The 12,694-nt window shown below is 42.0% G+C and overlaps 1 protein-coding gene across 1 annotated transcript in view; it reads right to left on the reverse strand.

The window, feature by feature from the left end:
* The window catches only part of LOC130912457 (phospholipid-transporting ATPase ABCA1-like), a 235,362-nt gene that overhangs the window by 64,331 nt on the left and 158,337 nt on the right, over positions 1–12,694 (reverse strand). The window contains exon 30 of the mRNA XM_057830569.1: positions 1,035–1,150. Within this exon, the coding sequence (XP_057686552.1) occupies positions 1,035–1,150 (116 nt within the window). The remainder of the gene's footprint in view (positions 1–1,034; positions 1,151–12,694) is intronic.

The raw sequence follows: 12,694 nt of genomic DNA on the forward strand, positions 1-12,694 counted from the left end.
AATTAATAGTGTTATTATTATTATATTATATTATATTATATTATATTATATTATATTATATTATATTATATTATATTATATTATATTATATTATATTATATTATATTATTTACTTTTGTTCCTTGAAGAATCCAGAAAGGGTTATTTGATTGTGGCTTTCTCAAAAAACATACATTTTTACATTTAGGCACTCCTGCAATCGTCACACCTTTTCTGTTACAAACTGACCCTGGCCCCTCATCAGGGAAGGGAAAAGTTATGTGGCCCTCACAAGAAAAAGTTTGGGGACCCCTGACCTATATCATTCTGAATGTGTATTGTTTGGATGTGCTAATCGCTTCTATGTCACCGCAACACAGTAGCATAACTCAGGCTTTAGTCCCACCTGTGTTTATGTTGGCAATTGCCTGTGCTGTGCAGATTATATATCATAGATATTATTTGAAATTGAGGCTTGTAAGTCCCACAACATGGCAAGTGGGCATTTGCCTGTTGTTTTCAGCACCTTTTTTGCATATGTTCCGGGACCTGTGCCCGTTTCGTCATCCCTGCGCTCTCATATGTACTTTGCATTCCTGCACCTTATGATTTACAAATCAAGCACTCACCGGTAGACACTTCAATACATGCTCATCTTTCTATGGTTATTCGAAATTTTTGGAAACCTTTAGTTTTGGACTAAAACCTATGAATTTTAGAGACGGAAACATTTTGACTAACTGCTGACTAAAAGTAACCTAAATTCGTATGAGATTTCGTCGACTAAAACTAGATAAACACATTTTGAAATGACTAAAATATGACTAATTAGTATGTTCGTCCAAAAGACTGAGACAAAATTTAAAAGGGCTGCCAAAAACAACTCTACCTCAGGCGTTATATAATGTACATAGTCAAAGTGAGAAAATGAGACAATTCATGAAGTTAAAGTGTTAAAAAATCAATCAGTATTGACACGAGTCACACAAAAGTATGTGCTGAACTATGTTGAAGTTCAGAGGATAAGAGTATGGGATAATTGTTTCCAAGCATACCCATATAAGAGAAGAAGCAGGACGAGAGCTGGCAGGTTACCGGCTTTGATGTATTCTTCACGCTGGAAACTGATAAGGATGAGTACCACAATCATAGCTGAGAGGGTGTAGTTGATCTGAAGCAATGGAAAAATAGAAAAAATGAAATCAATGTTATAACGGGCAATACATTTTTTTCTTAATACATTTATAAAGCGCTTTTCTTGACCCTCAAGGACGCTTCAATAAAAAGATGAAAACACAATTTGGTGTGACAAAACTGACCAAGGAGGATGAGGAAATACAGGTCGGCACCTTAATATACTCACTGGGAGCAGAGGCTGAGCAAATATTTAAATCATCCACATTAACGGATGTAGTAGATGCTAATAAATATGCGCTAGTGCTAGCAAAGTTTGACACACATTTTGTACCGAAAGGTAACATCATTTATCAACGGGCTAAATTCTTTGTAAAAGACCAGCTAGCTGGTGAAAATGTTGAAGCGTTCATAAGTCAGCTCTATGAGTTAGCGAAAACTGCGAGTTTGGCACCAAGACAGATGAACATCTGAGAGACAGATTAGTCATTGGAATTCGCAATAAAACACTGTCTCAAAAGCCACAAATGAAGGCGGACCTGACGCTGCGTAGTGCAGTTGAAATGGCGAGGCATTACAAGATAATTGAAGGACAGAACCAGGGCTCATCTGACAAAGTGGATGAAGTCAAAGCATTCAGACAGAAAGGAAGGAGTAACTATAAAGTAAGCTGAGCTAAAACACACTCCACACGAAAAGAAAAATTAAAAGGGAAAAGGAAACTGTTTAAGATGTCACAGTGATCCAGACCAGCGAAAGGAAAACTATGCGACAAATGCAAGAAAATGGGACACTTTTGAGGTTGGGCATCGTTTGAATTTGAATGGTTCTGGTTCCGATTCCACATTTCTATTAGGGTTCCAAACAATTCACGATTCCAATTCTTTTAATAGGCAGGGTAAAAAAATGGCATAGTTTGTATTAATTTCTCTCAATTATTTTTTTTAAATTATATGAACTTTTAGTTAAATTTGCAATGAACTTTTCTCACAGGGATATTTTTAACTTGTATATAGATATCAGTCTTTGAACTTGAATATTCTTTCCAAAGGAGTGCACTTTCACAAAGATATTTATTTTTCAAAAGCTTACGGAGAAAACATTTACACATATTCTTTTGCCTATGTTTTGGAGTGTGCTGCAGGCATTTTTACATGTTACTGAACACCGACTAAAGGCGAACCTGGTGCAGAAAAACAAACAAACAAACAAACAGACAAAAAACAACTTGTAAAGCCTAGTCCAGCTTAGCAGCGGGTACAGTATGAAATCAGCAACAGTTTTTATTGAGGAAAATGATCACATCTTCCTTCTCAGGCAGTAAGTGTGAGCGTTCTGGATAGATAATGTCTCCTGCAGTGGAGAACAAACGTTCACTGGGTGTATATGAAGCTTGAACGCATAAATATGAGCAACCCAGATCTGACAGCAAAGGATAAGTCTTTCTTGTGTTCCACCACCATGCATCAGGGTGTTGACCCCCTCAAACAAAACAGCTGCTGCTCATAGCAGAGTAGATAAATAAATGTCACGTATCATTGTAATAGTGAAGTACGTGGAAAAAAAAAAACTTCATGATGCACGTTGATACGACGGAGATTACGCAGACATTTAACGGGTTGCGTCTTCGTATTATATCCGGGACTTTCCTGGGATGAGGCATGTGCGAATGCACACGTTTGATTCCCGGGTCACAGCATACTACTAGGAAATATCATGGAGGGCCAATCGTTATTTCCTTTCTTCACAGTAAGATGAAAAGCTGTAAACAAACATCACAATTATCAACATGGCAAACTGGAAATGGCAAAATTAAACTGAAAACATAACAAAATTAAATTGCTACTGGATCGTAGAGCCAAGGATTGTGAAAGAATATTTTATTCATGCATATATAACACATAATGCTGTGAAACTATTTTCATTTGTGAGACTGTATCCATCCAGGTTTGTGTGCTGCACATACACTCACCGGCCATTATATTAGGTACACCTGTCCAACTGCTCGTTAACACTTAATTTCTAATCAGCCAATCACATGGCGGCACCTCAGTGCATTTAGGCATGTGGACATGGTTTAAGGAAATCTCCTGCAGTTCAAACCGAGCATTGGTATGGGGAAGAAAGGTGATTTGAGTGACTTTGAACGTGGCATGGTTGTTGGTGCCAGAAGGGCTGGTCTGAGTATTTCAGAAACTGCTGATCTACTGGGATTTTCACGCATAACCATCTCTAGGGTTTACAGAGAATGGTCCGAAAAAGAAAAAATATCCAGTGAGCGGCAGTTCTGTGGGCGGAAATGCCTTGTTGATGGCAGAAGTCAGAGGAGAATGGCCAGACTGGGTCGAGCTAATAGAAAGGCAACAGTGACTCAAATAACCACCCGTTACAACCAAGGTAGGCAGAAGAGCAAACCTGAACGCACAGTGGCAGATGTGCTACAGCAGCAAAAGACCACGCCGGGTGCCACTCCTTTCAGCTAAGAACAGGAATCTGAGACTACAATTTGCAAAAGCTAATCGAAATTGGAAGATTGGAGAAACGTTGCCTGGTCTGATGAGTCTCGATTTCTGCTGCGACATTCGGATGGTAGGGTCAGAATTTGGCGTCAACAACATGAATGCATGGATCCATCCTACCTTGTATCAACGGTTCAGGCTGGTGGTGACTGTGAAATGGTGTGGGGAATATTTTCTTGGCACTCTTTAGGCCCCCTGGTACCAACTGGGCATCGTTGGAATGCCACAGCCTACCTGAGTATTGTTGCTGACCATGTCCATCCCTTTATGACCACAATGTACCCAACTTCTGATGGCTACTTTCAGCAGGATGATGCGCCATGTCATAAAGCTGGAATCATCTCAGACTGGTTTCTTGAACATGACAATGAGTTCACTGTACTCAAATGGCCTCCACAGTCACCAGATCTCATCCAATAGAGCATCTTTGGGATGTGGTGGAAAGGGAGATTCGCATCAAGGATGAAAAGCCGACAAATCTGCACCAAATGTGTGATGCCATCATGTCAATATGGACCAAACTCTCTGAGGAATGCTTCCAGCATCTTGTTGAATCAATGCCACGAAGAATTGAGGCAGTTCTGAAGGCAAAAGGGGGTCCAACCCGTTACTAGCATGGTGTACCTAATAAAGTGGCCGGTGAGTGTATATTCCTTTGAAACTATTACAATGGCTTTCTGTGAACTGCCTTCTCTGATTTGACTCCCTCTTATCCAAGGACAGGCTCTTGTCCAAGGACAGGCTCTGGATATTTTTCTCTGGAAAATCACCATAGTTGGGCAGTAATAACCTTCACTTATGTTTTCGTAGAAGGTATCTTCAGTATAAAGAGGCTCGACTTGTATTATCACCTTGTAGTGAACGGGATATGTCGTTCACTTGAGGAAACGAATCCATTCCAGTTCGTTCAGTAAAAAGACCCGTTCAAACGAATCGTTCACTGAATCGTTTGCCCACCTCAACCCCCCACCCACCCAAATGAATCGTTTGGTTAGTGAACGGGAAGTGATGTTGCCAAACAAATCTTCAAACACCGCTTAGCAATATAACTGACCGCTCATCGTAGTTTCAGGAATGAGTGTCAGACGATATCATTCTGCTTTCCGAGCCTCGTCTCCCTCCCGCTGCTGCAAAAGCGAGGTCTGTCGTATTTCCATGGGATCAAAGTCATGGCTCGTGCTTGCATTTTGATTTAGGACATTGTTAAACATTTTCCTTTTGTGGATTTGGGCTCGGGGGCGCACTGACTTTCTCTAGCATGATCTTGATCACATATACAATATTGCCGGTACCAGCCTACGTGACACCCTTGCTGTCACGCAAATAAAAAGAGAAATCGAAAGTTTAATTTCTAAATATGAAACGACCAACACATTATATTTACCCCATGCTCTGTCTATGCTCCTCACTATTATTTTTGGTAACTATCGTTAAAACTAAAGCGTAAATAGTAAAGATGCACCGATACCGATACTAGTATCGGCAGTGGGTGCCGATCCGGCCCAAATGGTGGTATCGGTATCGACGAGTACCAACAAACAATGCACCGATGCCATTTACCGGCCAGTAAACGCATAACACAGCTTTTTTTCTCCTAAGGCCACACAGACGTTTTTCTCCTGAAAGTCACTGCACTCTGTGTTGTGTTATGACACGTGATCACTTTGCATGCCAATCAGCTATCACTATTGACCTGCTCCAGATCAATTAGAGCGGGGCAATAGCCCCTCTCCTACAATGCTGAGGCGGCGTCTTCAAATGAAGGAAAAAACAAGGAAAAAATGTCGGCGGTCTGGCAATATTTTAGCATCGAAACTCCCTCCAGTACAGTGGCTGCATGTAAAATTTGCGGCCTGAAGGTTTCGAGAGGTGGGGTTAAACCGTCCAGTTTCAACACCTCGAACCAGATAAAACATTTGAGGACGCAACATACGAACGAACACAAAAAGTTTGAGGCAGCAACTGCTAGCAAGAGAAAGGCTGATGATGGACCACAGCAACAAAGCCTGGTCGATTTATTTCAGCGGAAGGAGCAGTGGGACGAGAGAGGTGAAGCAGCAAGACGGATGTCCGAAAAAATCACCGAAATGACTGTTCTTTGTAACCTGCCCCTTGCCTTTGTTGAAAGCGTGGGATTCCGGCATTTTATGGCTCACGCAGTACCCAGATATAAGGTCCCAAGTCGTAAATACATTACGGAGACAACTATCCCTGCACTAAAAAATAAGGTGACCAATCATGTTTTAGAAAAGCTGGAGAAGGCAGGGGCTATAAGCTTTTCAACCGACATCTAGAGCAGCCAAGTCTCACAACTTTCCTTGCTAAGCTTGACTGCCCACTGGGTGGACTTTGAAACATTCATGCTGCAAAACGTCGTACTTAATGCGAATGAGTTCAAGGGATCACTCACCGGCGAAGCTATTGCAGGAGCAATAGAGCACATGCTGCACAATTGGAGCATACCGAAGTCAAAGGTAACGTTTGTCTACTTCACTTTTCTTGTCTTTTATTGAAAGAAATGCCGCAGCAATTTGAGACTTGTTTTAAAAGTGCCGTAAAAGTAAGCTAAGCTAAGTTGTGCGTGTGCGTGTCGAGTGACACGGAGAGCGAGGCTGATAGACAGACACTATGTTGTGGTCAATTATTATTATCAAATTAATATTATTATCATTATTATTAAAAGGTCCATGCCATTGTTCGGGACAATGCGAGCAATATGAAGAAGGCCATGAGGGACCTGGGAATCTCCAGCCTGGGATGCTTTTCGCACTTGATTCAACTCGTGGTACACGATGGAGTGCTGTCCCAGCGAAGTGTGACGGATGTTCTGGCCTGTGGGAGAAAAATTGTTGGGCACTTTAAACATTCCCCATTGGCCACATCAAGGCTTGAAACTGTCCAGATGGGACTGGGAATGCCAGTCAAACGTCTGATTCAAGATGTTACCACTCGCTGGAATAGCACCTTTTATATGACTGCGAGCCTGCTGGAGCAAAAGAATGCCATCTCCATCTATGCTGCTAACCACCAGCTCCCGGCAACACTGACAGCTAGTGACTGGTCCTTGCTGGAGAAAATTAACACTCTTCTGGCTCCATTTGAAGAGATCACAAAACAGATTAGCTTCGCCACCTCCACCGCCTCAGAGGTAATCCCCTCAGTTGTTGTCCTGAAGCGTCTGTTGGCCAAACAGACCACAGAGGACAGCGGGATAAAAACAATAAAGGCAACTCTTCTAGCTGCTATGGTCACAAGATTCCAGACTGTCGAGGAGGAGCCCTTGTACTCTGTGGCAACCATATTAGACCCACGTTACAAAGACAGGTATGTTTAATTGTGTGTTGTACAGTGGAAAGTTTAAACATCCAGTGCTAGTGTGTTGTTTAATCAATCCAGGGCTAAACAACAGCCTATTGAGCTAACAACTATATTTTGCTATTCTGTTTACTTTCTTACTGCAGATACTTCACAAGTGCAGAGAAGAGCAAGCTTGCCAGAAGTGCACTGACCAAAGAACTGGAGAGAAATCTGTCATCACTGCAGAAGACTACAACCGAGAAAGCCGACCCAGCCAGTAAGACCCCACTGATGACAACAGAGCCCAGCACAAGTAGCTGGTTTACAGGGCTGCATGAGGAAGTCCTGCAAGAGCATGCTGCTGAAAAAGGTGGGGCCAGCAGCACATCTACTCAGGTACAGATAGACACATATTTGGCTGAGAAAACAATTCCCCACACAGAGAGCCCATTTGAGTACTGGGTAAAAAATAAAGAACGGCTCCCCTCCCTGGCTTCTACAGCTGCAAAGTTTCTCTCCGCTCCCTCCACCAGTGTAGATAGTGAGAGGCTTTTCAGCACAGCTTCTAATATACTTGATGAGAAGAGGAATAGGCTGTCAGGAGATAATGTAGAAACACTAATCTTCCTAAAAAAAAAATCTGCCAATGTACCTAAAGTTGAACCCCAAAGACGTGAATCCTCAAGAGGACTGACTCAGTAAACACTATTAGGTGTTATGTGACAGATGTGTCCCCAATGTCAACTTTTTTTTCTCCATTGCTTGTTTTAGTTTCTTCAAGTGTGGATTTTGCAACTGGAACGTGAAGAACTTGTGAGGATACTAATAATGCTAAATGGTTTTTTATGTATTTTACCAAATTCTGGCTGCACTTTAAGTATTGCACATCAGCCTAGTTAAAGCCTAGGAAGAAATGATTATCTGTTTTGTTCTTACCTCAGCTCTTTATACTGCTCTCAAATATACCTCATTAGGTATATTATTTGTTATTTTACTTTCTTACTGTTACACTAGTATTATATATGTTATAATTTCATTCAAGTTGCACTGATTGGCCTTTGAGAGCCAAAACTCAGGGTTTAAAATAGGTTATTCAGTTCAGAGTTTATTATTGTTATTGTTGTGCAATAAAAAGTTCTACTGTATTCACTTTGTATTAGTCTTTCACCTGTTTCACAAAGGTAAGCAGCAGCCCGACAAAGCCATGATAGCAATGATTTCACATCCAATTATGTAGCTCTTTGGGGGAAAAAAAAAAAAAAAATAAGGAAAAAAAAAAAAAAAAAAATATATATATATATATATATATATATATATATATATATATATATATATAAACGGGGTGGTATCGGTATCGGCCGATACTGCACAGCCAGGTATCGGTATCGGGGCCAAAAAATGGTATCGGTGCAACACTAGTAAATAGCTGGTTGTCAAATGTATTGCTCTGAAATGAAAAAAATACTACATTTTGATACAAAACAGTTTCATTGCAAATCATTATTAAGATGATTGTATTGAAATTTCCTTTTTGCACCGGTATTAATGAATAAATTATCCAATCAGCTCCCCCGTCGTCCCCTCTTCTCAGATCGTCAAATGCTGACGAGAAATATTTGTTTAATAATTGCAACACGTCTACTCAGCGAGCTACGAGACTCAACAACATCATCCGCTACAGTTTGCTCTTTACAATGTCGCCTTTCCACTCTCATTAGTCTGATAAGAAAAATGGAGACATATTGCTACATCTTCCGTGCCCGCGTGCGTTGTTTTGGGTGCTTCAGTAGCATATGATGGGCGAATGGACATAAATTTGTCAAACCAGCCAACACCCGACACGCTGACACGAAAAAAATAAAATAAAACACTCGGAAAAAATTGACATGTACTGTATATACTGTTTCATTGCAAATCAGTATTATGCTGATCATACTAAATATTAATTTTCCTCTGCACATATGAGGTAAATATCGCTGCCATGAAGCCTCCAATCAGTGACAGTTCTCTCCCCCCTGCACTGCCAGCACGCAACCACAGCTCAGCTTTTGCTTCCCTCGTAGCTACCCGCGAAAAAGTTTTAAACTACTGTAAATTTGATAGTATGTCGTCGTATGTAGTCCCGAGTCTATTGAGAAAAGTAGTACACTAAACCATGCTCACTAGGTTTGTGTGGTGTTTTTGTCTGTTTGAGCAGCATATGATAGGCTTCACATTAACAAATATGTGACAAAGTCATTTCTTTTCATTTTTCGACTCGTTCACCGCGTGACTGGAAAGTCAAGTTAGCAGTAAGCTCGGTCAGGAGCCGGAGGACCGAGTATGTGAACGGGAAGTGACATAACTCAGTTTTGCCCCATGCCTGCACGCTGGCTGCTTATTGGCCACACATGAGAATGAGTGACAGACGCTCTGATTCTGTTTCCGCTCCCTCCCCTGCCCGCGATGAGGCTGGCGTCTGATTGGTCGTTCGCGATGTCAAGACTCTGCCGTTTGCTCAATGCCCTCACACGCAGCAAGCATTCCCAAGCTTCTTAGGACAAATCAGGGCAGAAGGTGATTAATTCGGTCTCTTTCATCCAAACAATTCGTTCAGAAAGAACGAATCGTTCACGACTGATACAACACTATCACCTTGTACTTCTGCGTGGTCACAGACAGAAAATCTGTGGAAAGAGTTGAAAGTCCGTGTTGCCCAACGACAGCCCCAAAACATCACTGCTCTAGAGGAGATCTGCATGGAGGAATGGGCCAAAACACCAGCAACAGTGTGTGAAAAGCTTGTGAAGAGTTACAGAAAACATTTGGCCTCCGTTATTGCCAACAAAGGGTACATAACAAAGTATTGAGATGAACTTTTTGTACTGACCAAATACTTATTTTCCACCATGATTTGCAAATAAATTCTTTTAAAAAAATCAAACAATGTGATTTTCTGTTTTTTTCCACATTCTGTCTCTCATGGTTGAGGTTTACCCACGTTGACAATTACAGGCCTCTCTAATATTTTCAAGTGGGAGAACTTGCACAATTAGTGGTGACTAAATACTTACTTGCCCCACTGTATATATCTTGTTTATCTATAAAGTCTTCGAAGCAGGCAATCCTTGGCTGAGTTTGATTCTTTTTCTCTCATTTGAGCTATTTGTTGATACTTGTCTCGGAGTTCTAACATGAACTTCCCTGACAAGGACGAAGAGTCCATCGTCCACCTTTGGAAATGTGTGGTTTATTTTGTTGTCAATGTTGGGGTCCACAACTGTGGAAACAAGGTTGTACCTCAAAGTCGACAACAACGGGGGGGATTCGTTCAAGGGTTTTTATATACAAACAAATATACACGTGCTCGCGGAAAAGGGGGAATAACACATGGGTCCGTGATATCAATATTACTAACCTAAGCGGTAGGTAGACAGCATATAAGACAAAATAAATACACTCAAATACCAGCACAACGTAAAGGATTTCAAAACAAGAGGCGGCAGACAAACAAAGTGGCGGATGCATGAATTCGAGAGCACAAGGTGTCAAATGGCGCCCAGCAAGTTAACATGCCGGCACCCTTCTCTTGGATTGCCTGGGCTTGAATACAGTCTTGATGAGCTTGAATTGTCTGCAGGTTCGACCTCAGGAACGCTCCCACAATCGGCTCTGTAACAAAACACTATCTGACCAACAGAATGTGACAGCTGATGCCAATCAAAAATTATGTTATGTCCGAGTTTCTACATCGTGCCACCCGCCATCCCCGCAAAGAGAGCGACGAGACGTAAATCAAGCCACTTTCACACATACAACATGAAAGGCATGACACAGCTAAATCCCTCGTCACCTTACACAGGATTTTACCGGGATACAGGGGCTTTAGAGTGTGCCGGAGGTGACAGTAAATGACAAGCAAAGTGACAGTGATAAAGAGGAGTCTGTCTCCCTTGGAGCACTAAATGAAAATAATACAAATGAGAACACAAATGTCAACGAGATCATTGCTGAAGATGAGCCACCGTGGCACACTACAATGAACATTGCTAATACACCGATGACATTCAAGATCGACTCGGGGGTTAACAGGTCAGTAATAATAGAAGCTACACACTATGGCCTTGTCCATTGACCCCAGCCTAAACCTGTTAAACACAACTTGGAAGCCCAGGTGGCACGGTGACCACTGAAGGGCAATTTTTAGCCAAGATCATTGCCACTTCAGGGTTATTGTAGTCAAGTCATGTGGAGAAAACCCTCTCGCTTAAACAGTGGCCACCAAGTTAGGCCTGATCAAACGGCTGAATGAGGAGTGTTTGCTGAGTTGGGCAAATTAAAAGGTATCGCTTCTGAGCTCAGAACCGACAACTGTCCTCAGTTCTCTGCAGAGCTATTCAAGAAATTCGCTACCGAGTACGATTTCCAACATGTCACATCCAGTCCCCATTTTCCCCAGTCAAACGGCAAAGCCATCATCAAGCAGGATGACCCTCACTTGGCACTTCTGTGCTACCTCTCAACACCTACAGAGCCAACACGAGAAAGCTCTGCTAAACTTATTTTTGGCCAGAACCTGCGTACAAATCTTCCAACCCCATGGAAAATCTGAAATCTGCTTGGTCTGGTTTGGAAAAGGTCATGAAAAATGACAAGCGGACCAAACAACCTCACGAGAAGTTCTATAACCACAGGCATTCAGCGAAGCCTCTCCCGCCTCTCACATGTGGTCATCGAGTACGTCTCAAGCTCGACAGAGGGAAGATGTGCAAAGCTTATTTGCCTGCTTGATGTTACTTGCACTTACATTTTAGTGACGGGATCTGTCGTTCACTTGAGTAAACGAATCCATTCCGGATCGTTCAGTAAAAAGATTCGTTCAAACGAATCGTTCAACGAATCGTTCGCCCCCCTCATCTCCCTCCCCGCCCAAATGAATCATTCGGTTAGTGAACGGGAAGTGACGTTACCGAACGAATCACCAAAGACCGCTTCGCAGTATAACTGAACGGGAAGTGACATTCTTGGTCCCTTCCTCTCTCTTGCACACAGGCTCCTCATTGACCGCTCGTCGTAGTTTCAGTAATGAGTGACAGGCAATATCATTCTGCTTTCACAGACAGCCTCGTCTCCCTCCCTCCCGCTGCTGCAAAAGCGAGGGAGAACTTCCGCGTCGTCTGTCCTAGTTCTATGGGCTCAAAGTCATGGCTCGTGCTTGCATTTCGATTGAGGACACGGTTAAACATTTTCCTTTTGTGGGGGGAGCGGGGGGTTGGGGTCGGGGGCGCACGGACTTTCTTTAGCATGTTCTTGATCACATTTACAATGCTTGCTGTCACGAAAATAAAAATAAATCGAAAGTTTAATTTCAAAATATGGAACGACCAACACATCATATTTACCTCTCGCTCTGTTGTATTTTTGTTTTTATGCTCATCACTATTATTTTTAGTTACTATTGTTAAAACTATAAGTGTCAATAGCTAGTTGTTGAATGTGCTGCTCTGAAATAAAGACAATACTACATTTTGATATTTGACAGTTTAATTGCAAATCAGTATTAAGATGATCGTATTGAATTTTTGCACTGGTATTAATAAATAAAATAATCCGGTCAACTCCCCTGTCGTCCCCGCATCTCAGATCGTCAAATGCTGACGAGAAATGATTGCTTGCTCTTTACGATGTCGCCTTTCTACCCTCATTAGTCTGTTAAGAAAAATGTAGACATATTGCGACATCTCCCGTGTCTGCGTGCGTTGTTTTGGGGCGCTTGAGTAGCGCAT

Source organism: Corythoichthys intestinalis, chromosome 1 (genome assembly GCF_030265065.1).
Source record: "Corythoichthys intestinalis isolate RoL2023-P3 chromosome 1, ASM3026506v1, whole genome shotgun sequence".
Taxonomy (NCBI): Eukaryota; Metazoa; Chordata; class Actinopteri; order Syngnathiformes; family Syngnathidae; genus Corythoichthys; species Corythoichthys intestinalis.